The 26,053-nt window shown below is 43.1% G+C and overlaps 1 protein-coding gene across 4 annotated transcripts in view; it reads left to right on the forward strand.

Annotated features, from left to right (window-relative positions):
* PHACTR4 (phosphatase and actin regulator 4) overlaps positions 1-26,053 on the forward strand; it is a 126,835-nt gene that overhangs the window by 48,980 nt on the left and 51,802 nt on the right. For 2 of the 4 annotated variants that reach the window (XM_075060773.1, XM_075060774.1), the window contains exons 2-3: positions 21,083-21,129; positions 23,131-23,201. In XM_075060773.1, coding sequence (XP_074916874.1) covers positions 21,083-21,129; positions 23,131-23,201 — 118 coding nt within the window. The remainder of the gene's footprint in view (positions 1-21,082; positions 21,130-23,130; positions 23,202-26,053) is intronic. The other 2 variants (XM_075060775.1, XM_075060778.1) reach the window with 1 other exon arrangement.

Below are 26,053 nucleotides of genomic sequence, written 5' to 3' on the forward strand. Positions count from 1 at the left end.
AAGTGTGGATATTCTGTGTATGTGGTTTGCCCCTGGTAATGTGGGCTAGTTAAATATAAATCTGTGGATTGGATGTTTGCATGAGACAATGCAAGGAGGATTCAGTCTTGAGGTCTTCACCCTGATTCATGATTAAACGCGGCTAATCACTAGTGTTGTTGTTTTTAAATGGTTGCATGTCTGCCCAAGAGCAGCACTTGGTAAATATTGCTGAGCTTACACTTACAACATTTGAGTGGATGGATTCACTGACAGCAGGCTGACTTTTGCACATATCCCAAAAGCAATACATAATGCAATGCTTTTGACTAACTCTGCTCAAGAGACCCTGTGGTAGTAAGGGCGGGGGTTTGTCTGTAAGAAGTCTGTATGTAGCATTCTGCCTGACTGTATCCAATTCTAATAGTTTCTCATATTTAATGAGCAATAGTTCATGCGCATGTGTATTTAAAAAAGAGTAAAGCCAGTGTCTGGTTCACATTTTAATCCTCTGCCGTTTCAGAGGCTTCGGTTTGGTCTACACTACATACTTTCTTCAATATAACTACATTGCTCAGGGGTGTGAATAATCCACACCCCTGAGCAGCCTAGTTATGCCAACCTTAACTCCCCATTTAGACAGCGCTATGTCTGTGGGAGAGCTTCTGCCTCTTGCAGAGATGGCATTATTAAGTCGATGGGAGAGCTCTCTCCATCGGATTAGAATGCCTTCACCAGACACGCTACAGCAGCGCAGCTGTACTGCTGCACCTGAGTAAGTGTTGACAAGCCCAAAGAGAAGAACCAGCTAATCCCCTTCCTGCCTGACCCGAACGCTTGCATTGCTACTTTTAGCCATGTAGCCTGATCCCTACGAACCCAAAGTCAATGGCTCAGGCTCTGAGATTCAGTGTTTCAGGGCTTTTATTGCAGTGTAGACTTACCCTTAGTTTCTGAGGTCCTGTTTCCATTCATTCTTTACATCCTTTCTGTCTCTCTGAGCTGGAGTCATATTCTCTTGGAAACAAAGCTACTGTCCCTGGCTACTCACTGTATAACTGGTTTATCACTCTTTTTTTTTTTTAGCAGTTGGCATGAGGGCTCCTGAACATGTTTTAAAAAGATACATTGTTTGCTGTCTCCTTACAATGGTTCACAGACTGTTTTTTTTCCCCCCCACTCTCACCCCGTGTCTTCCCACTGCCTCCCACTTCCAATGGGTCCTTTGTCTTTTGGAAGGCTGAATCTGTTAAGAAATTTTTGATGGTAAAACATAGGCCCTGGATTACTTCAATTTCCTGTTGTTACTCTGAGTGACAAATAATTAGAGCGTTGTCTTTGTTTTCTTATCATAGTTTAGACCAGACTGTCTAAATTTTTTATTTGGAGACTCTGAAAACTTCATTTAAAAAGGAGTGATGTTTATTGAGCCCCATCTATGCTCAATTCCAAGTGTGCTAGCCAGACCTGTTTTGAAAAATATTTCAGGATAGAAAGAGGCGAACACTTTTGTTGGCTAGTATCAACAGGGCTGAACTGCAATGAGCCATATTGTAAATCCCCGTTTGACTTTATTTATACTGGCCAGGGAAATCATATTTGCACCTTTCTAGCAGAGTGTTGTTCAAACATTGTGTGAATTCAGCACAGATGGTGTCTTAGCAACATGGTTAGATTTCAGCTTGCGGACTGAAAGTGATAAGATTGCTTTGCAAACTTTTACTCTCCCACTCATCCAAGGTGAGTGATATTATTTTGACGGGCAAGTAAAATATCATTGTGTTTCATTATGAATCAGCATAGTAAAGGGCTGACAATCATCTGTCTGGCAAGTAAAATATCATTGTTTTTCATTATGAATTGGCATGGTACAAGTCTTTTGTGCTTGGGCTGGCACATTTTCTTGGTTTTACAAGGACATAAACTACTTTGCAAGTGGAGAAGCATAGAGTAAGGAAGTTAATGGAAACAGTTTTGATTGGTGATGGTAGCAAGCTCCTCCTTGTGGATTGCTTAAAATTCATGGTTTCAGAGTAGTAGCTGTGTTAGTCTTTTAAAATTCATGATCCGTTTGGATGGATTGAAGGAACCTGCTGTTGAAAAACATGAGCTGCAAAATCTTGCACTCGCGTGTTTCCCCCTTTACTATTCTCAGACTAAATTGATGGGAGCATGTAAGTACTTAGATATAAAGAACCTGCGGCTTGACGTGAGCTGCTCCCAGCTGTGGCTAATATGCTACTGTAACCTCAACATAGGACTGTTGGATTTCCTACTTTTCCCAATTTCAGCTCTAGCTTTTATGGACCGCTCCTGTTGACAAAGCCGTGTTCACACTGCCACTTACGTCAGCAAAACTTTTGTCTTTTGCGGAGGGGGACTTCAAGTACCTGTGAAAGACAAAGGTTTTGTCGACAACTTCGCAGCGTAGACAAGCTCTCAGGGGTGTGAATAAGCTACCTCTCTGAGTGATGAAAGTTACACCGACCTAAGCGCAGGTGTGGACAGTGCTGTGTTGGTAGGAGAGCTACCGTCACTCTCAGGGACTGGAGTAATTAAGCCTATGGGAGAGCTCACTCCTATTGGCTTAGTGTGTCTGCGCTAGCAGTGCTAGTGGCGCAGCAGCACCAATGCAGTTAGCCATTGTACACTACATTGCACCAACGTAATATACCATGGCCTGAGTAAGAGTTGCTCTGCAATGATGGGGGTTTGGATTATATTATAGCACAACGTTCCACTCAGTCTAGTTACAACTGTACGGTCTTGCCAGAGTAGATGGGCCCAAGTTACCTTTCAGGGCTGTATTATAACCATGATAAAGATTGGATGATTAGTAAAATTATATTGTTTGATCTGCCTACATGGAAGTCTAAGATGTGTTGCTATGGTTGGAGAATTACTATGGTATAAAATGATCCCTTAACAAAGCAGTTCTGTTGTTGTAGACAGGATCTGGCAGGTATGCTTTGTACCTCCACTGATGTAGAAATGCTTTGCTGGAAGTGAAACAGGGTTTCTGCGCAGTGAGTGTCCATCTAGTCCACCTGTCAGATTTGGCTGTAGAGCTGGGATTTGGAGATGCTGTCTAATTAAGCCTGGCTCTTCACTTCAGTGGCTTTTCATTGCACATATTTCAGTATTTTGTGCTTAATTAGTCCAGTCCAGGTCATAGATGGATTCTTGACACTGGCAATCTCATCAGACTGGAATGAATCACACGGGAGATGGTAGGACTGGTGGAATTAGAATTCCCCTCTCTTATTAGGCCTTGAGGTACTCAGAGGAATCACCAGATTCTATCAGGAAGAAATTTAAAACCGAGGGTGTGGTAGGAATTTCTGAGGCTTGCTCTAGACTACCAATTTATGTTGGTATAAATGGAAAATCCACACCCCTGAGCAATATAGTTATATTGACCTAAACCCTGGTGTAGACAGTGCTCCGTCAATGGGAGAAGCATTCCAGTCAGTGTAGGTAGCACCTTCGCTAAGTGCTACGGTGGTGCAGTTGCACTGCTGGAATTGTAGACAAGTCTGTAGAAAGTGTTTGCATTCTCACATGTTTTACCAGTACTTTTATTGCGCTTGTCTCAAAGCTCCTTACAAAGGTGAGTAAGCACTGTCTCCATTTTACCAGCATCCTGATCCTGATGCTTCTTCTGGTGCCTTATGCACTGGATCAAAACTGCCTCATTGTAAGACAACGAGGATCTAAAAGACATGGCATTACAGCGAGCTATTGAACTCACTGGCTACAAGAAAGGAGTGAATGAGGAAGCTGGCAGGGTCTGCTGATACGGGATTAATATCTAAGGTGTTTACAGTTTTTCATAGGGTGCCCCTTTAAGCTAGAAATCCTCGCCTGGACACCCCTCCCCTGCACCAATCCCATACCCTCTTTGGGACAACTCGAGGTAAATCTTGCTCAGTGAAGTGTGACTTACAGCTCTGTTTTAAATGACTTTTTGAACGCATTGACCCAGTAAATTAAGTAAGGCTTCCCTGGTCTGAATTACCTGGCTTGCACATATCTGTCTGTTGGCACTGAACCTGCTTCCTGCTGCTCTAATTCCTCCAGGCCACTTTGTATTTTGGTTTTGTCCTCCAGTCCCTTCCCTCAGTTTTGTTGTAAGTAGTAAACTTGTTCACAGTTGGTTTTGTGCTGAAGGAATATCTGTGATGCAGGCATAGAACAGGCAAACAGGTGTTTGCTATGAGGCAAAACTGTCTTGTAGGGGGGCATGTTCATTTATGTTTGTCGCCTGTTTTTTTTTTTGACTAGCACAGAATGGGGCTTTGTCTTCATTGCCAAAAGTGTGTTTTTACATCAACACTGAATGCGTGTTAGTGAACTGACTGTAAATTACTCTGGATATAGGCACTGTAGTTTTTACTGCCCTGTAGCCAGGATTGCTCAACCATGTGTGTGGGGTAGAGGGTTGAGACCAGTTCCCTCGGTGGGTTAAGCTAAACAAGAAAAAGGCAGGCTTATGCCAGGTTAAGAGCATCCACACACACAGGTATTTGGGAATAGTTCTGTGTGTAGCCAAGCCCTAATGCTGTCTATCATTGGACTCCTGTGACCTTGAGCAAGTTACTTAAGACCTGTTGTACCTCACTTTCGCCATTTGTAAAATGGGGAGATAAATACCTAATTTAAAAGGTTGCTGTGAGATTAGAGAATTTGTACAGGGGATTCATTAAGCAAATAACTCCTTCAAGGCCCAGCCTCAATCCGGCTTCAGTCCCTCATTATAAGAGATACTACATCTAAATATTCTGAGCGAATCTATGCTCTGAGTTCTCCATAAAAAGCCATCAGGGGCCCGTGTGTGCTGTGAAAGTCTGGATGTTTCATCTTGACATCCGTACTCTTTGGGGGAGGGCAATCTGACTTGGTGTGTGGGAGTAAGAAATTGCACTTGGTGTGCCTAAATGTTGTGGGAGCAAATGAGATGGAGATGACAGATTAGCTGTCTGCTCGACTAGCAGAGTTTATTCAAATTGCTTGGAGAGCCTGCGCCGTTGTCAAGTCTCACTGCATGCCGTACCAGTTGTGCCTGCCATCAAAATCAGGTAGTCACAGCTCTGTCCCCTTGTAGAACATGATGTTCAGGGCATGGGGGATGGAGAGTCTAGAAGTGTCACCCAGAGTGAATTGTGTAGCTTTTTGTGGACATCATTAAAGCATCTAATAATGTAGAGCACTGAAATAGAAAGTGAGTCTGAGTCGTATAAAATGTGTCACTGCAGCAGCTAGTAAATCTCTTTAAAAACTGGCTCATGCAATGCTCCAGGGAGTATTCACACCCCTTCTTAAATGGAACTCTTTCTTACCTTCTGTTGAAGTTGGTGAAAAATGGGGCTTAATTTCTGCAGGACTGCTATCTGCTTTCACTTCGCTTATTCAAAATGAATTTACTTACCCAACAGTAGATAACTGTGCATCATAGTATGACTTCAGCTTTCCTTTTATGGGCCCACACACTGATCAGACTTTTCAGATTTGGTTTTCTGAAGTAAGGTATGTATCAATATTTAGACAGCTAAATAAATGTCTTAATTTCCATAGTCACTTGCAGCTCTCCGTGAAGTTTTGGGTGCTTGGAAACTCGGAAAATCAGGCCACTTATTTAGGTGCCTAAATATGGGTGTATGCACCGATATTAAGCACACATTAGGAAAAACTTTAGTTTATGTCCTAAACCAAATCTTAACTATTTAATCTGAGAGGAAAATGATCATTTTTTTCAATACCTCATGCATTTTAAAGTATTAAAGTTTCATTGCTGTGGTTCAAATCCCTACTTAAGATCTTAACAGTAGCTTGAGCTTTCTGGTTTTAAAATTATTTTGTGAGGGAGGGGTACATTTAACCGTTCCCGCTCCCTGCCCCTGGCATATATAAAATGACCTTGTTTGCTGAGCAAATTTCAGCCTTGTTGATAAGTTTGCTACAGAGAACTTGTATGGGTCAGTTGAGCTCTTTTTTTTATTATTATTATGATGAACCTGCTGTTGGTCTTATGTCCAAGGACACAATATCCGAGGACAATAAAAGGCCTATTGAAGAATCGTGTATAGGAGAACAGACAGCAAGTTAAAAAGCTGAGCTATAGTTTTAATCCACTCATTTCTTTAAGATTACTTTGCCATATTTGGGTTTGAATTAGTTACTCTTCTCAGGATCTCTGAGCACTGTATAGCTCCCTCTACAATTGCCTTATGAGGTGATTAAGTAAAATGGGAATCATATTCTCAGATAAATAAAATGACTTCATCCAGGATCACGCAGGGGAAGATCTGGGACTAGAGCCCAGAAGTCCTGACTTCCAGACTCATGCAGCAAAATGTCAATACTGCATCCCTTAAAGACGCTCTTAAGTGTATATAAATATATTATTTGTTTTAATGGAGCACCTAGGAGCCCCAGTCATGGACCAGGGCCCCATTGTGCTGGGTGCTGTACAGACATAACAAAAAGATGGTCGTTGCCCCAAAAAGCTTACGCTCTAACTTAGCTCTTCTATAGTGCTTCTCATCTGTAGATCTCAAAGCTCTTTACAAAGGGTGTCAGGATCATTATCCTCATTTTACAGCTGGGGAATCTGAATGTTTATGTTAGAAGTTTTCCCTGGTCCAGTTACAATGTAGTAGTTCCTCAATATAGGTCTTGCCTGTTTAAGTGATACTAAATCTTCTGGACTTTATATGACTGTAACACAACCCTGTTGCATTTTCAAAACTTGATTTGGGCTTGTTTGAACAGACTCTGCTGAACCAGGTTTTAATTTGGTCTTGGGGGACAGCCCACTAATGTAACTGGGTCCCTGGAAATAAAAATCTGTTGTAGAGAGTGACTGTTTCCCCAAATCCCATCTCAGTGGTTGATTTGCTGGGCACTTTTGAAAGTGGTTTCCGAGGCTTCACCTTTCAGGTCTGGTGGCAGGGCATTCTTGATAAATCAGTCCTTACATGCTGAATCTGCTCACTTGGTCCATACCAGTTTACCTGCCTAAAGGGTAATGATGTACAGCTTGCTTGTTCAATCAGGCTTTTGACTAATCACTAAGATGGACGACCCTTTGTGTAGCAGAAGAGGGGCAGTCATGGTTTACTGAACTAGTCACATAAGCAGATTTTGTAATTTGTATTCTCACTTTTAAATTGTGAGGCATCCCGATGTCGTCATGACTGGCAGCATGAAAGAATGAAGAAGGTGTAATAAGACGTGATAAACATTGTTTCTAGTGGCACTTCAAATGATCATAGCTCTTCTTTCGTGCATCAATATCATTGGGGCCCATGTGGCTCTGGAAGCATATCAGTGGCTTCTGCAAAGCCTGTAGAGGGAGCATGAGAACAGAACTGTTTTTCTCCAGTTCTGAATAGCAGGGGATTTGGGTGGTTTCCTAAAACTAACTGCTCAGCAGTGCAGTGCAGTCTGAAAGACTCATCTGCATAAGCTCAGAACGGCTTTAAGAGGTGTCAGACTTCAGGTTGAATGGCTAAACTCTGGCATTTAAAGTCTTACTGCTTCAGCTGTATTTAGGTCACAGAACTGACAACCACAAATATACTCTCATTAGAGGAAATGTGTTCCTTCTTTGGGGTTATTTTCACTGTTGCACATCCCCATTGGCTGTACCGTGTGGATTTTGGTAGCAATCTTGTTCACTAAGAGTATGTCTGAACTGCAGCCAGGGTGGGGGTGTGGGGGGGCATATGTAGACATATTCGAGCGAGCTAGTGCAAAACTAGCTTGAGGAACAGTAGTAACAAAACCCTAGCAGCACATACCACAACATGGGCTGTACAAGTCCACCCAGGATCCTGGGTATGTTCTGGGCTGATGTCCATGCTGCTGCCACTTCACTGCTGCTCTTACTTGAGCTCACTTTGATATAGCTAGATCAAAGCTGGCTTGGATGTGTCTGCTGGTGCAGCAAGTCAGACCCCTGGAATGGAGTGTAGTCAGACCCGAAACCTGTGAAACTCTGAGGGTGTTGGTCTCCGTCCATACCCTTTCTCTACTCATCCCTTCTTTATTCAGATGATTTAACTCAAGGGTTGCAGTGCACGAGTACACCTGAGGGTTGGTCTACACTAGAAGATTAGCTTGACCTGGCTATGTCGCTCAAGGGTGTGGATTTTTCACACCAATGAGTGAGGTAGTTATGCTGAACCAAGCCCCTGTGTAGAAGAATTGTTCCATTGTCCTAGCTACTGCCTCTTGGGGAGGTGGATCACCTATGCCAACGGGAGTGTAGGTAGTGTGTACGCTGAAGCGCTAAAGCAACGCAGCTGCAGCTGTGCCCTGTAGTGTTTCAAGTGTAGACAAGTCCTAAGTGTGTGGTGGTGTGGCACTATTTTGACGTTGTTAAAGCACTTGTCTCTAATCTCTCTTGTCTGTAAGTTATTGTGATACAATGTGAGGAGAATGCTAGAGCTACAACAGAGTGACCAAGCTGGATTCTGGAACTCTGCTTTAGTAGTGAGGTTTAAACCCTAACATCAAGGCCGTCCTTATCCATACGCAAACTATGCAGCTGTGTAGAGCACCAGGAAATTTGGGGCACCAAATTGCCCCAAATTTCCTTGTGCCCTTTGGTGCCTTACGCAGCTGCATGCTGCTCCAGCAACCAGCCTGATCCCCTGGCCGGCTCTGCTACGCCTCTTCCCCAAAGTCCCCGCACTGCCTCTTCCCACCTCTGCTCTGCCCCAGCCCCGCCCCAGCTCCATCCCTTCCCATGAGCTACATCCTAGGGGACTGCAGCAGGACTCGGGTGCTGTCTGTTCTCACTGGGCAGCGAGAAGTGGAGTGACCCGACCCCAGCCTGTTCCGCTCCGCCAGCTCCCAGCTGCCCTACTGGTGAGTGCTGGGGGGCAGTTCCCCGTTCCCCCCCAAGGCTGAGAGCCAGGGGAGCAGAGTGGAGCAGGCTGGAGTCGGGTCACTCCACTTCCTGTTGCTCTGTGAGTGCAGGGTTGGGGCTGCCCTGCAATCATTGGATGGTGGGAAGTGGAGTGACCCAGCCCCAACCTCCTCCACTGGCTTGTACTGGGGGGTGGTTTCCCTCCTGCCCCTCCTGCAGAGGCCTGGGGCCAGCCGCCCTCCCCACCCCCACGGGGGGGCTGCACAGGACACCAAAATGTCTAGGGATGGCCCTGCCTAACATGCCCTGGCTTGTACCCAGGGTTTGTTTTTGCATAGGGTTCTATGTTAATGTGACAAAACTATTGGCAATTTCCAAGCACCAAAGTTAATTATTAAAAATGAATGTTCCCACAGGCCCCAACAGTTGGTTACTATGTGGCTACTATTAAGGCATGGATTTATGTGGAATAGCTGAGCTCACGTGAGGCATTTTAACTTGGTACATTTCAGATTCACAGCTATAACTGCATTGATCAGTCTTTTTGTGTTTGAATTTTCTTCTCTTCAGAAAGTGAGGGCACTTTGTTGTGGTGCCATTGTACTTACTTGAATGGGAAACCATTAGATCATGGGGTCTTATCAGATTGTGTGCTCTGGGGTTTATACATCCCAGAGTGAAGTCAGGGTATGGCTACATTAGAAATTTCAAAGTGCTGCCCCGGCAGCGCTGTGAAGTGTGAGTGTAGTCAGAACCGCAGCGCTGGGAGAGAGGTCTCCCAGTGCTGCTTGTAAACCACATCCCTTATGGGTGTAGTGTGCAGTGTTGGGAGCCGCGCTCCCAGCGCTGCTGTCCTGATTACACTGACACTTTACAGCGCTGCATCTTGCAGCGCTCAGGGGGGTGTTTTTTCACACCCCTGAGCGCGAAAGTTGCAGCGCTGTAAAGTGCCAATGTAGCCAAGCCCTGGGACACAATAATGGAATCAATGGGTGAACCTCTTCATACTCCAGGTAAAGCACAAGTGGCTGACTTGCAGGTTCAGTTTCAAGTGCACACCCAACGTTAACTGGTCCAGCCATCAACTTAAGGAGCTTTAACTCTTCTGGAGTGCCGAGGGGTAAGGCGAGCCTCAGATCTGGTGTGGGGCAAGCTTGCTCACGAACTTGGTGTTCTCAGCATGGCAGTCATTTCTGGATTCTCTTCTGCTACCACTGTTCTCAGTGGTACCAGATGACAGAACAAGGAGCAATGGACTCAAGTTGCAGTGGGGGAGGTTTAGGTTAGATTTTAGGAAAACTTTTTCACTAGGAGGGTGGTGAAGCTTTGGAATGTGTTATCTAGGGAGGTGGTGGAATCTCCTTCCTTAGAGGTTTTTAAGGTCAGGCTTGACAAAGCCCTGGCTGGGATGATTTAGTTGGGAATTGGTCCTGCTTTGACCAGGGGTTGGACTGGATACCTCCTGAGGTCCCTTCCAATCCTGATATTCTATGATTCTCTTCTGGTCTCAATACTTTGTCGCTTAAGAAGAGAGGTAGCCAAGACCGACAGGAATACACTAGGAATAGAACCCTGTTAAGTGTAACCAGGGTCTTCTGTGCTTTTTCGATATAGGTACAGCTGACATAAGGCTCAGTTTGTCCACGCAGTAGCTCTTTTCTTAGAGTGGCCATGTTGACTTCTCATGCTGTACAGCTATGGCTAGCTTGGTAGCATACCATTTTGCCTCAGGTGCTGGTGCTAGAGGCAGAGAATTGTGGGTTAATTTCACATGGTGCAGTGCCACTCATTTATTATCCTTAGTGTATCTGGACATGAATTTCTGGAGTCAACCATGTTAATGCTCAACAAAAATCAGTAGCACGGCTAGAGTCTTAAAGGGGCAACCTGCTTCTCTGTTCTCCTTACCAGATCTGCAGGCTTTCTGTTCTGCATGATCTGAGATGCAATGAGCAGGTGCAGGAGAGAAACAACTTACTCTTAATGCTCTGGTGACTCAAATGGCTGAAGTAACTCTTGTCACATTTAAAAAACCAAAAAAAAAAGAGGCAAAACAATCCACCCCCATGTTGCTTGAAAATAAGAATGGAACAGTTTTCAGTTTGGAAAGAGTGGTTTCAAATGAAATTTCCTTTCCAGTCATAACTATAGTGGCACTACCACAGCACCAGAACATACACCTAACCCCTCTGTTTTCACTGAGACTTTAACAAAAATGGAAACCACAGAACTGAGGCTAGAGTGGTTAGTAAATTCACAGCCCTATTATTATGTACACTTTGAGTGAACATTGTAGTGCAGGAGTGAACGGTGCTAGCCCAAAGGATATATGCAACTCTCAATCAAAAACACTTCCTGTGGCTGTTCCCCACGTAATTGTAGGCTGAGTTCAGCTGTAAGCTGGAGGTTTTCCTTCCTGGTGAATCCAAACAAGCCATCTCTTTTCATATACCAAGGCCGATACATGAGTAAGTCAATATTGTGGCTGCTTGTACCTAGGGCTGGTGCAAGGATGTTTCGCGCCCTAGGCGAAACTTCCATCTTGTGGTCTCCCTCGTTCCCGCTCTGAGACACTCCCCCCTCCGCGGCAGCTCCCCCTCTCTGCCCTGAGGCGCCCCCCCTTGCAGCAGCTCCCCACCCTCCACCCTGAGGCACCCCCCCCGCCCCTACTCAGTCTCCACCCCGAGCACACCGTCGCTGCTTCACTTCTCCCGCCTCCAAGGCTTGCGGCGCCTAAGCTGATAGGTGCCGCAAGCCTGGGAGGCGGGAGAAGTGAAGAAGCCACGGCATGCTCGGGGAAGAGGCGCGGCAGGGGTGAGCTGGGGCAGGGAGTTCCCCTGCGTGCCGCCCCCCCTCCCCACTTGCTCCAGGCAGCCCTCCTCGCGCTCCGCTGCCCCAGCTCCCTCCGCCTAAATGCCAGCGGCGACCAGGGAGGCCGAAGATCTGGCCGGCGCAGTCACTGCCAAAGAAAATGGCACCCCCCAAATCCTAGCCCCCTAGGCGACTGCCTAGGTCACCTAAATGGTTGCACTGGCCCTACTTGTACCATTTCAAAAGTGCGTGACCATTAAAAACTAATATTTTGCTAATGAGATGCAGCCTTTGGTCTCCTGCGGAGTTGTGAAAGTGGCCTTTGCTGTTTCACAGGCTAAAAGCTCCTCTGGACTAGTAAAGCTGCCATGGGCCCAGTGCTATATTCAAAAGTAGATGAAAACTAATGAAGAAGTTGATTCTCTGACAGCCTCTCTCTGTTTAACTTAGTCTGGCTGCAAACAAAATGATACAGTTATAGACTGGAAACGAATAGCAAATTCTCACCCTAACTGATGATACAGCCAGACTTGTATGTCCTTAAGGCACAAGCTACACTTGTTTTGCAGCTTGGAATCCCCAGGTGTTTCATACACAGGCTAGAAATCCCGTTAGCCTGAGTCCAGCACTTCCCCAGTTCAGTCTTCGTTCCTCAGGTGTTTCCAGGAGTCTTCGTGTGTGGGGAGTGAAGAACCCCAGGTGATGTCACTCCCTGGCTTATATAGCTTTAGCATATGGCGAGAACCCTTTGTTTCCAAGCTTGGTTCCCAGACCGGTTTGTGGAAAAATACTGACATCCCAAATGGAGTCCAGAGACATGTGGTCTGGTCACATTTCATTGTAGAGTCATAACAGCCTTTACTTACAGGCTGTCTGTAGTGGTCTCCGGAGGGCTCACCAAGTTGGGGATAAGCTTCTCCTAACGCTGAGTGTTTTTACTAATGACCTAATGCCCTGAATAGGCCCTTCCCCACCCACTGTCTAGATTGAAAGCATCTTGTCTAGTGGGCGTTACCCAGGTGTAACTACATTTGAAGTACAGATACAGAGTCAATATTCATAACTTCGGATACAAAAATGGTACATGCATACAAATCATCTTCAGCAAATCATAACTTTTCCAATGACATCTCACATGACCCACCTTGCATAAAATGCATCATTGTTATGCTATAACCATCTCAGAATAATATCACTATGAAGAATATGAGGTGCAGTGTCACAATTACCTCATGGCTCATGTAGAAAAAAGTGTGTGTAATTGGGCACTTGTGCTAAGGTCTGTCATGCCGTCTGCTCGTTGTTTCCTCCTGGGGTGGGTCTTGGTAACTTTGGCTTTCTTTGAACTAGGATTTACAGTTGTATTGTTTGTGTTAGGTAGCTCCATCTAACATCTTCAACAAAGCTAGTCAAGTGAAGGCAAACTGTACATTAGAGTGTGCTAAACTGGTCAAGTTAAAGCTTAGGCCCCTGTAGACCTTAACTTGACCAGTTTATTGCACACTGAAGTACAACTTGCCTTGGCTTGACTAGCATTTTGGAAGGTTTGAAGCCAGCAAACATGAACTAACATCTCATCTTTAACTCCCAGTCTAGGGTCTAGTCTACAAGGGGAAATTGACCAGCATAGGTATTCTGGAATAGCACCCTGTGTGTGGATACTCCTATTCCGCAATAGCTCTAGCACTTTGAATTCACACCTGACCTTACTCCTGAATAACTTGCCAGTGTAGACAAGGCCTAGACAAAGCCTTTGGGAGCATTGTCTGGTTCAGTCTCATAATTCACAAATGTGATGTCACACCCATGAATTACACATCAACCCATGTACTGAAGTCTTGTAAACAGGCATCAATATATGTATTGTATATAAAATGCATCTGTGATACTTGGTGCTGTGATATGATTAGGCCAGACTATACACTAAACTGGGTCAGGCTAGGTCAGTGATTTGATGCGGGACCTAACAGAAACAGGTAGGTACTACAGGAAGTAATATGTTTCAGAGTAGCAGCCATGTTAGTCTGTATCCACAAAAAGAACAGGAGTACTTGTGGCACCTTAGAGACTGACAAATCTATTTGAGCATAAGCTTTCGTGGGCTACAGCCCACTTCATCGGATGCATGTAGTGGAAAACACAGTAGGAAGATATATATACACACGGAGAACATGAAACAATGGGTGTTACCATACACACTATAAGGAGAGTGATCAGTTAAGATGAGCTGTTGTCAGCAGGAGAGAAAAAGAACTGTTTGTAGTGGTAAGGAAAATGACCCGTTTCCTGCAATTGACAAGGAGATGTGAGGAAATCTGCATGTTGTGGCTTATCTTTGTAAATAAATTTCTTGTAAATAAATTTCCACAAATAACAACTTTCCAGACACTACTTGGTGTTTTGAATTTTTGTAGAATAGAAGAATGGGTACGATTAGTAACTTTTCCCTTCCACTGATTTATGAACATGAATTGAGTTCTAGGTATTTACTGCTCGTATGCAATGCTCCTTCATGCTTACTATTCCTGTATTTATTAATATATACAAACCATTGTCTGGTGCAGAGTTCTTGCCTTTCAGAGGTGGAGCCCATGTTAAGAAAAATATCTGTTCATAACTGCACTCCTGAGACTTTCTAACTTAACACTCCATTTCCCAGAGGCACCTCCTAAGCAACAATGATGTCATTTCTGATTTCAGACTCCCTTGACCTCCTGAGATGGCTGTGTGAATTCATGCTCTTTGGAAGATGGAAGGCATGGAAGACACAGCATAGATTTCAGGAAAATAAGCTTCACTGAAATATTTATTGCCTGGTGTTAAGAGTACAACCAGGCAGTCACTGGCAATCAGAAGTGGCTGGTTCATTTCACTAAGTGCCACAGTGCAGAAGAGAGCGGATGACAGTAGGATAACTGGGCTTCTGAATGGAATTCTTATGTAAAAACTATACAGATTCTTTCTCTTTCCCTTCGGCATACCATAAGCTTTCAGGATGTAGATGAAACCAATGAAATACCTTGCTTCAGAACACTAGAAATGTCATAATATTTTGGGGTAGTAGTTGTTCACATGTTCTACAAGGCCTAACAGATTAGTTTGTGTAGCAGTTTTATCGTTACAGACAGAACTCATCAAATAGTAGACTGCATCTTAAATAAACCTCAATATATTAATTAACCAGGTTTCTTCCGCTGCTTGAGGCTGTGGCCCAGTTTGGGTGCTAATCACTGTTCCTTGCTGTCAGGCTACCAATTTGTTCATTCCATCTGTTTTATGTTCCTCTAATTTATGGAATTATCATTTTGCAAAACTTAATTTTGTAGTGTAAAGCATTTTGTTTGAGTATTGTAGTATATGTGTTTTCATTATTCATATAGTTTTAAACTCTCTGCTGAGGAAGCTAAAATCTAGTCCATTGTGAAATATTTTTCCTTCCTAAAAATTTCTGCTTACAGACAGTGCAGTTTGTCTTCTCACTACTTAAAGAAGTACTTTAGAATGTTGTCTTAATGCCATCTTTATTTTTGGACATGTAATAACCTGTTAACTGCAGGTACTTCTACAGCAATCTTTTAGGGAAAGCAGTAGCAGGTCAGGTGACTTGGAAATTTGTTTGTGTGGTTATCCTGAAGTTTCTTGTAGACTATCGGAGAAGGACACCAGGAATCACTTTTGTCCATGATTTAAACAATCCTTTTACCTCATGTTAAAAAACAGTTTCAAACATATTGGTTGGAAAGGATGTGTTGGTTTGGGGTTGCCAAGGATTTATAAAAGCCTTTCATGTCTACATCACTAGTTCAAATGCAGTCCAGGTTGATGTCTATCTTTCAGAAGCTATATATGCAGGTCTGTGGTGCTGTCCAAATGGATCAGTTGCCACTGGCAGCTCTTTAAAAGTCTCCTTCCAGCAAAGCTACTGCCTCTCTTTGGGGGTGGATTATTTTGTTGGCAGGAGAGCTCTCCGCTGCTGACAAAAGAGCAGCTACACTGCGCACCTTTTAGCAGCATGGCTGGAATCTCACAGCTGTGTTGCTAAAAGGTGCAAAGTATAGACATTGCCTAAGGCTAACAAAATCCAAACAGTAGGAACAATTTAGCTTGTAAACCCCTTCCACTTTATAATCTTCATTACTTTCCTCTTCTGCTCCACACCCACGGGGAGCTATGCTGCTGGTGTAAAGTGATATTTATTATACTATTTGCATGAGGAGCCAATTATCAGAATGTTAGATCTGTATGGAAACTAGTGGCTTAACATGTAATATAACAAGTATTATATTGGCCTTTCAAGCTGTACCCCCTATACCAATATTCCAGTCATGAGACTTATCCCACAAAGTGTCTGTGATGCCAATTAAATCATTATTTAGCTCAATTCTTCCTTTTTATTCCCCATACTCCTTGCTAGAAGTGTACAAAATAACAAATAATGTAGGTAAGGAAGTCAAGTATCAGAGGGGTGTTAGTCTGGATCTGTAAAAGCAGCTGTGTTAGTCTGGATCTGTAAAAGCTTTTATAGGTAAGGAAGACAGCACGTCTGTTTCCCCGTCTCATAACACAACAAGGGACTTCCGATAAAATTGGAAGATGATGTATTCAAAACTGAGAAAAGGAAACTCCTTAAACACAATTCACCTTGTGGAATCCATTTCCACAGAATGCCATTGAGGCCCGTAACAGGATTCTAAAAAGGACTTTAACGTTTATGTGGATAACAGGCTATCCAGCGTCCTTCTGAGGGCTACAGATACGTGGGGATGGATAGCTCAGTGGTTTGAGCATTGGCCTGCTAACCCGGGTTGTGAGTTCAATCCTTAAGGGCCTTTAGGGATCGGGGCAAAATCTGTCTGGGGATTGATCCGCTTTGAGCAGGGATTGGACTAAATACCTCCTGAAGTCCCTTCCAACTCTGATATCTATGATTCTATGTCAAGTGACCACTTCCAGATCATGCAGTTGATGTGACAAGCCAGGAGTAGAATCTAGGAATCCTGACTCCACTGCTTCTTGCTCTATTAGATCACATTCCATTCCCTAAGACTGTTTTTATTATACCTGTCTGTAATAACTAGAGAATTAGCTTTAGAGCTACACTAGGGAGAATCCTTGTGCCAGTGCCCTGTCAGGCTTTGAGACAGATTTCTTGGAGCATCCAGCGGGGGCAGGGGACTGAAAGGAAATATTCCAAGTGTGCATCTTGAGTAAGCAAAGCTCAGGCCAGGTCTACACTACAGATTAAATCGATTTTAGATACGCAATTTCAGCTACGAGAATAGCGTAGCTGAAATCGAATATCTAAAATCGATTTACTCACCCGTCTTCACCGCGCGGGATCGATCCACGCGGCTCACTGTGTCGAATCCGGAAGTCGGTCGTCTAGCTGGAGTTCCGGAATCGATCTAAGCCGCTCTGGGATAGAGATATCGCGTCCAGACCAGACAAGATATTTCGATCCGAGAATGATTTTAACGCACCGATCCAGCGCGTAGTCTAGACATGGCCTCAGTGAGCTCAGCCTCTGGCAAACATCCTTGAAAAGGAAATGAAACTGAAATTGGTTGGAGGGTTGCTATAATCTGACTGTGCTGTGGTGAAAGTACCACTGAAGTGTCTGTTTCAATTCCTCTCCTGACTTCCCTTTTCTATAAGGCTTACTGAGACAGCAGGTATGGTGACTTGACCTACAAATAGCCTCCACCATCCAGCCCTTGCTAGCTGAAGATTTGCCCTCTGAGGTGAAGGTGCTGGATCTGTTTTTTTGATTAAGGAGTTTGTAAAGCAGCTAAAATTACCTCTGATAGGTAGAAGTGTGTAGCATTCGTTCTAGTCCTTGCAGATGGTATTATCGTGAAGCTGTCTTCAGAAGTTCCTGGACGGCCGTATGACATGGAGCTAGGAGTTTGTTTTATATTTTAATGCTAATATACTCTGTTGGCTGGAAGTGCCAAGAGGTTTTAAACAAAGAAGTTTAATATGGCCTGCTGCACCCGGGTCTGTGCATGCTGACTGGTGGGCTTGGGACAGGCACTATCCATGCTATGGTGAGAACATGATTGTGCAAACAAAGTTCTGCCACGGTTTCTCTGGTCATTGTGGACAGTTTTTTTTTCTTTCCTGTCTAAACAGTCCTGGAATGGAATGCTTTAAGTATTGGTAGCCTAGGGCATGATTCTCTGACCAAAAGAAGTTCTGGCTGTATAGTTCAGCCATGTTTAAAGCTCTGCTAGCAATTATTTGTTCAAACACAGTTCCAACCCTGGGGTGGGTAAGATTATAGTCTCACCTACCTTGGGATAGTAGCACAGACTGAATACACATTCTAAAATTGAGGAATTTGTCAAGGTGGGGAAACTCATTGCATTCCTGGCCTGGCCACGGTTCTGTTAGCACTTCCTGGCTGCCAGAGACAAAGGTGAACTGAAAGCGCTGTTTCAGGCTGCTAGGTGCTAAGGCATAGATTGAATTGATGAAGTGAGCATGTGAAGTGGTGATAGTAAGGAGGAGTACTTGTGGCACCTTAGAAACTAACAAATATATTTGAGCAAAAGCTTTTGTGGGCTAAAACGCACTTCATTGGATGCATGCAGTGGAAAATACAGGAGGAAGATGTATATACACAGAGGACATGAAAAAAATGGGTGTAGCCATACTAACTATAACGAGAATAATCAGTTAAGGTGGGCTATTATCAGCAGGAGAAAAAAATGTTTGTAGTGATGATCAGGATGGCCCATTTCCAACAGCTGACAAGATGATGTGAGTAACACTAGGGGAAAAATAGCATGGGGAAATAGGTTTTACTTTGTGTAATGACCCATCCAGTCCCAGTCTTTCTTCAAGCCTAATTTAATGGGGTCCAGTTCACAAATTAATTCCCGTTCTGCAGTTTCTCGTTGGAGTCTGTTTTTGAAGTGGCGATGCAGCTTGCAAGGTTAAAAAGCTCTGCCTTTGGGAAGTCACTTGTGTAAGTGGAGACCTTAAACTGACCAGGTAATCCTCAAGGCATATATCACTAATAACATCCTTCCTCAATCCCTCCCTGTTTTCATCAGCTTCTGTTGCGCTTAGCAGCTGCAAGCTCTTCTGTACAGGGACTCAGCATGGTTTTAAAACGCTAAGAGAAACAAAGTGGGTGAGGTAATATTTTTTATTGCACCAACATGGCTACAACAAAACTGCACATTTATGATTCTTTATAAATAAGTATTCTTCAGTGAAGGTGCACTGTTTAGTTCCTCTGCAGTTCAGTTCAGGACATAGAGAATCTCTGTAAGAAAGCTGTTTTCCAGTATAGTGCACAATTTCTTTTAATTCTTAAGCCATTTGACCATAAATTCAGACTTGAGAGACAAGGTAGGTGAGGTAATATCTTTTATTGGACCAACTTCTCTTGTTGAGAGAGACAAGTGTTCGAGCTTACACAGAGCTCTTCTTCAGATCTGGGAAACATACTCAGTGTCACAGCTAAATACACCATCCTGTGGTTTCTAAAAGCTTCCTATGTACATGACCTTTTTCCATTCTCTCTAGGTAAGCATTGAAATGTTCTCATTTTTCTAGGCATGGTGGATTGATTTAAGTCAGTGATCTAAGTTGCTAATATTAATCATAACTTAAATCAGCTAGCAGAAAACCTTGATTTAAATTAGTTTTAATTATATTTTGCACTTGTACTTTTTAGTTTTTTTTTTTTCCTAAAGAAAGATTGAGTCTGATTGGTTGGTAACCACTAAAATATGTTGATTTGCAACTAAAAATTGCCCTTACACTAAATTTGGTGCTTCTTTCTGATAATCAGGAGGACATGCTGTATTTTTACAGTTATTGAAACAATTATTTAGCTTAATTTACATTTCTTTAGATTCTTAATTTTTTCCATTTTTATTATGTTAGAAGAATGGTAAATGATCCATTTCTTCTTTATTGGATTACGGTAACTTTTTACTTGTGATTTGCGTCAAGCACTATTTGGCTGGAAATGCAAATACAATTAAAATGCAGAAAAATACGATTTTTAAAAAAATTAAATACAATCTCTTAATTGTGCTGGATACATAGGAAGAAAATTAACAAAGATAATCCCTTGTTTTGCATTTAAAATTGACTGATTTATTGAAGGAAGTATTCTCTGTAAGGATTGAATTGAACTGATTGTTTCTGGTCATATCATTCAAGGTTTTAGAACTTGTAAATCTCATCATCTCATACCTAGTTTTTATTCCTCGATTGGAAGAGGAAAACAAGTTTTCCTGCTTTTTCAATTCCATATTTGTTCCTTAACTTTGAATGAACTAGTCATTGAACTGAACTAGTTGAATAAACTGAAATGAAGAAAATATTCTCTCTCTCTCTTTCTCTCTCCCCTCTCCTCCTCTCCCCCCCCCCCCCCCCCCCCCCCCCCCCCCCTCCCCCCCCCCAGGCAGAAGAGGCTACTTCTGTCAAAATCTGGTCTAGCATACCAACAAACTCTGGTTTCAGGTGCTTAGCCAGTGGCTTCCACCAGTTCAGTGGTTGACTTTCTTCAAAACTTGGCAGCAAACACATACTGCTTAATATCATTTTTTGTATTTAATTTAAATTATTTAAATAGATTATAATTTTAGGCCTTAACATAAATTGTCACTTTCATATTTAATGTTATAGATTTGTTTAAAAAGGCAGTTTAAATAGATCCAATTTTAATCTTTTACATCATCAATTTTTATCCATCCTGTTTATAGCTTAAGGCACACTGCCTTGGGAATGCAGCCATGATTTATCCGTGGAAGAAGTGTTTGACGCTTTATTTGTTAATGAAGTGGTAGTTTTAGATTTTAACCCATTCACAGCATAAGTAGTTTCCATATGCAGAACACATACCACATGCATGGCACTTGGAGGTTAAAGTGGTGTTAACTTTCATTTTTATCTTGCAAATATATTCTTGTGTATGGGATGGCTAGTGCTCCGGCATTAGTGCTGAAAGGGGAAGGTTTCCCAGACTTGCGCGTTTCTGGGGCAGATTTAGAACCCACTAGTACGGCTGTCTCCTCTTTTGACTTGCAATATTTGAGGCGGGTAGCAGAGATGATGTATGTGCATTCTGTGCTGTGGGGCCTATTTGCATGGAACAGCAACAAAAGAGAACGTTCAAACCCAAAGCATTCTGAAATCTGAAGCTCCCTGGAATTAGTTCACCATGATAGGACTTGTCACATTTTTGCGCTAAGGGGGTGGATGTCAGTGTCTTTCCATCCTATTCCAAAATTGCCAGATAGGATTCTCTAACCTGGGGCTCAGTTACCTGCCTGCTGGTTAAAGACTTGGTTAGCCACTGTTGAAAGGGAAGCTAAAGGAGACTAAGACTTTGGTAAAACTCAGGATTTTTCTGCTATCAACTTGCACGTACATTTTGTTTTTTTCTCTCTACAGGAATTGTTCAGAAAGCTAGCGTACCACAGGAATGGAAGAAAACACTGGTAAGTACTCATTGGTCTTTTTTCCTTCAGCCTTGGTTCTCCTACATTTTCATAAGGAAATGGTGCTTCCTTAATTTCTGGGTCTTGAATAATAAATGTCCAAATGGCAGGATAAAAGACAACCAGAAAGATAAGAACTAATGCTGTATAGCACCTACGTAGCACTTCAAAGACAAGATTCTGATCAGTTAATATGCTGTAAACCTTGACTAACTTTATCAAAGATACCCTGGATCTCACAGGTGAGAGTGATCAGAATTGATTCTGCAATCCTCAAAGCATTTTACAGGCAAGTAGCCATTACTATTTTACAAATGGTGAAACTGAAGCTCATCCAAAGCCACCCTGCAGTTCCGTGGAGAGACAAGGCTTAGAAAACAGTAGCTCCTAGTTCCATATTTATTCCCCTAGACAGTGCTGCCATGTGAAAGATGCAGGGTTCTTTAATTTAAAAAAGCTGATTTTAGAGTAATTGCCTTAGGCACTGCATGACTTTTCCTCAGGCAAACTGATCAACATGTTAGTTAAACCAAATCTGTGATGCAAACTGGATTTGACCTCAGTTTAAGTGGTAGAGATCTGCATAGAATAAAGGCTTTAATGGCATTTTCTGAATGGCTAAAAATATTGACAATAGGCAGTAGAAAAAGGAAGCCACCTAGCTAGAAACTGTTTTTGTTTTTATTTTGCGCACGCGCGCACGCGCGCACACACACACACACACATGCGCGCGCACACGCACACACACACACACACACACACGGTGCATTTCACCTTATATCCCGCTGAAGTATGGTGTTAATTCATTCCTTGGCTGCCAGCTAACATTTTAAATGATGTATCACTTAAGATGAAGTCATAGCAAAGATTATCCTCAGCTTGGCACTGGATATACAAGGGTCCCTTTTTAAAAAGTCTCTATAATTAAATTACATTTAAATGCCAGCCATTTATTGGATCACTTGCGGTTTGTAATGAGCTGTGACGTAAGCGAAGTAATAAAGTTGTGTGACCACAAATTTTGCCCGTGGGCCGTCTTCACAGAGACAAATTATATCACCCTTAACTAGGGAATTGAGCGATGTTCAACAGTGGCATTGTCTTTGTGCAACAATGGCAGCACCTTTGTGTGAAGGCCAAGTTAGGACTTTGTGGAAAACTGATCTGCTGGACCCTAATGGCTGGAGCAGTTACAGCCTTCTTTCTGTGCCAAAGTGAATATGCATAGAAACTGCTCATGATGAAATTCCTGGTAACAAGTTACTGCTGTGCACTGTGATAGCGTGTTAACATGAATGCTTTTTTCATGCTATTCCCCTTTTCCTCCAAAAAAATTGCTTTGGGCCACGTTAAACTAACCTGCAACTGACAACTTTTTAAGTAAATGACTTTAGTGCTGGTAATAGATGCTGGAGCGATGGCCATGGGTGGATGGAATCTTTCTGTTTATCCACAGCACAGACAGCAGCAGTGCAAGTTTCTGTCACCCCTCCAGTATGCCTCAGCTGGCACTGAAGTGACTCTTCTGGGGGTGGCTGCAATTAAGCAGACTGTTAATCCTGAGCCTCTCTGCTGAGACTACCAGCAGCTGGTTTGTGTCCATGTCACAAAAGCCGTCATCTGTCCACTGGCAATTTACTTAGACCTCAAACTCGTTTTACAGAGGCCAGCAAGCAGCCATCAGATTAGAACCAATCTAGCTCACTTTTGACCTTGACTGCTCTAGTGACCTGGATGTGGAAAGCTCTAAATCTCATTACCATTCTCCTGAGCCATGTAGAATCACCCACCTCCCCGCATTTGAACACTCCGCTATACAAGTGCGAGAATGGTTATATTTTGCACTTCTGCTCAGAAGGACCTTGGCTATGTTTTGTTTCAGCCTGTTGTGACTGTTTAAACCTACTGGTTTATATTGTTAACGTTGCTGGAAACAGTAAGAGGTGGAATAAACAGATGGGTCTTTGATTATTATTTTTTTTTAAATTACTTGCTTTTAAGGAGGTTCATTCTCCAAGTGCTACTAAATTCAGGATTCCTGGGTTCTATTCCTGGCACTGACTGGAGAGGAGGTAAGGCTGAGCTTTTAACTGGAGGAGCTGTGTGACGAGCTGAGCTGAGGCTGGCTCCCTTTGTTTTTTCAAAACCTAGTGACTGGATCGATTCCTGTCCTTAACCAGTCGTATATTAACCACCTTCACAATACTGCATGGCTGGCTTTTGTTTTGACTGTATTGGCACATGATGGTGTGCTCTGAATAGCATTGCAATGCACCCAAGTGGCCACTGGGACTGTATGATTAATCCTAATTCCTTTGTCACCTGGCTTCGCTAGCCTCGCGTGGGTAGGGATGGAAGCTCCTTTTGGCTGGCTGCCGTGGTTAATCAAAAATGACAGATTTGCTGCTGCCTTTAGATTTTAATTTATGATCATCAGTGAAGGCTATTGCATGCATCCCCTGTAGACAATTATAGTGGAATTTTAGTGTTGAGCTCAGCTCTTCCACTGAGGTCTAGAGGGAAAGGAACATACAGGCCTCCTGGTACTCTTACTAACTGGTGATGTGAAACCCACCAAAGAGGAAGAAAAATCTGCAGGAATGGAAATAACATGGTTTTGGGTAGGTCTGAGGCACCAGTATGACTAGTGTGATGTTAAATCCGAGTCAGAGCATATACATGCATTCATTTTCCATGTGTCAGGGTTGGGGGAAGCTTGCTAGTTGCCAGGTTTAACTCCATGACTGAGGCAGGAGAATGGATGCTAACAAGTGATACACAACAGGAAACGGTGGGCCAAGGCTTCTTTGCAAGGCCTTGAAGAGATCCCACCTATGCAAGTGATCTGTTAATGAAAATATTGTTGGAATACTCAGTCAGCTAATTTACTTTTTCCCTTCTCAGGTCTTTCCTGTCAACACATTGGGAGTGAAGTTTTGCTAGCAGCCGTATTCTGTTTTTAGAGTATATTTCTGCTGTTCTATTCCCAGCCCACGCTACATCAGCATCCAGTCCCTCCCACCCAAAAGATAACATTGTTTCTTGGATGCTCTTAAATTAACTGGTCTGGGATCCTGTGTTTGTTCGTTTTTTTAAAAAATTTAGGAGTCTTTTCTAGTACTGAGATCTAGCATTTTACCTGTGTAGTTCCATGACATGATCTTACGAAGCAAATTGTTGTGTAAGTATCTGTTTCTCTTTTTGGCAGCGGAAATCTCACCTTAAGCCCATGGCTATTTGGAAACTCTGCTGTGGTGCTGGGATGAAATAATGTGGAAACAAACCTCTAGTTAGCTTTCCAATAGCACTTGAACGAACCATGTTTGAACACTTGCACAGAGCTTATTTGCTCCTTTTTTCATGGGGAAGTGTTTGTGGGTGGCATCATTGTATCCTTTCAGCTGCCTGTGAAAACCTTTGGTTTTCTGATGTCAGAATTTTTGCTTCTTTCTGAGACTAGGAATTTATTTGGCAGTTATTGGGAGGACCTTTTTGGTAGCACTCCTGTCCTGAGAGCAGAGGATGCTGATGGAATTGCTGTGCTTGAAAGGTTTGCTAGATCTTGATTAAGGATTTTATTGCTACCAGCCGTCCAGGCTGTGAACCAGCCATCCAGGCTATAATCTTGTGCTCAGAATTGGTGAGGCATGCTAGGATGCTGTCATGTTGTGCTGTTGTTAATCGAGCAGAAATGCATGCTGGGTAGGGTAGACTCTTCAATACCTACAAGCTTCTTCCAAGAAGTCTTCTTGCTTTCTCAGAGGTGGCACTGAAGATATTGCAGAGGAAACTTCTGTTCTGTCCTATTTTTTTATTTAGGATTGCCTCCCCCCAACCCCCTTCAGTTCCTGACATGTCACTCTTTCCAACTGCTCCCATCTTTTAAGATGTGCTTGGGGCAGCCACAGTAGTCAGTGGCTCTCCGTCTCCTCCGTGCAAGCCAATGGGTAATCTGTTTGAGACTCCTTTGTAGCTTCTGGGCTAGATGGCCTCAAGTTAGGAAACTAGTACAGTAAATCTCTTCTATTACTTTTCGGAATTTAAACTCCCTGGGAGGCACTATAATCTGGTGAGAGGATGAGGCTAGTAGTCAGGATACCCACGTCTAGTTCCTAGTTCTGCCACTGGTTTCCTGTGTTGTGTTGGGCAAGTTACTTCATTCCTCTGTCTTCACCTGCACAAATGGGGATAATACTTTGAAGTGCCTTGAGAGCCTCACGTGAAAAGCAGCATGTAAGTAAGGTATATAATTATTCCATATATATGGATGGTGGTATTTTTGAATCTGTTTAAGGGGTGTTTGGAAAAGCTGTCGTCCTCTGAATACACAAACACTGGTCCACAATATCTAATAACTGTCCCATCTGCAGGGAAGCTGAGATTAAAGGAGTATTATGAGGTTTTTCAGTACTAGATTGCCAGGAGGACTGTTTTTAATCACCGTTTGTTACAGCACCCACCCTGTCTTTCAGCTAAATAATCTCTGTGAAAAAGACACACTGTGGCCAGAATGATATGACTTCGTTCTATCAGATGCTTCAGTCATGTTCCCGCAGCCTCTGCTGCAGATAGCTAAAAATAACATTTACTTCAATATGCTCTAGTCATCAGTTGCGAGGTGGGGTGTATGTGTATGGATGTTATCTTCCCGCTGGGATTTCTCACTGCTTCTTATTTTAAACATCACCTGCCAGGCTTGATGTTGCCAGGTAAAGCAGGTGATTGGTAGGATAGAACAGAACACTCTGGACAGGTAAAGTCTGTTCTAAAAGAACCAAAATTGGTAAACATAGCAAATAGGAATATGTTTTCTGCCCCCACTTTAAATGCAGCTGCCAATGCTTTTCTTGCTGTTCCTTTGTGTATATACCTTCACATAAAGGAAAATTCAGATGGGTTTATGAAGCCATTTGTGGTAGCAGCT

Source organism: Chelonoidis abingdonii, chromosome 25 (genome assembly GCF_003597395.2).
Source record: "Chelonoidis abingdonii isolate Lonesome George chromosome 25, CheloAbing_2.0, whole genome shotgun sequence".
Lineage (NCBI taxonomy): Eukaryota > Metazoa > Chordata > Testudines > Testudinidae > Chelonoidis > Chelonoidis abingdonii.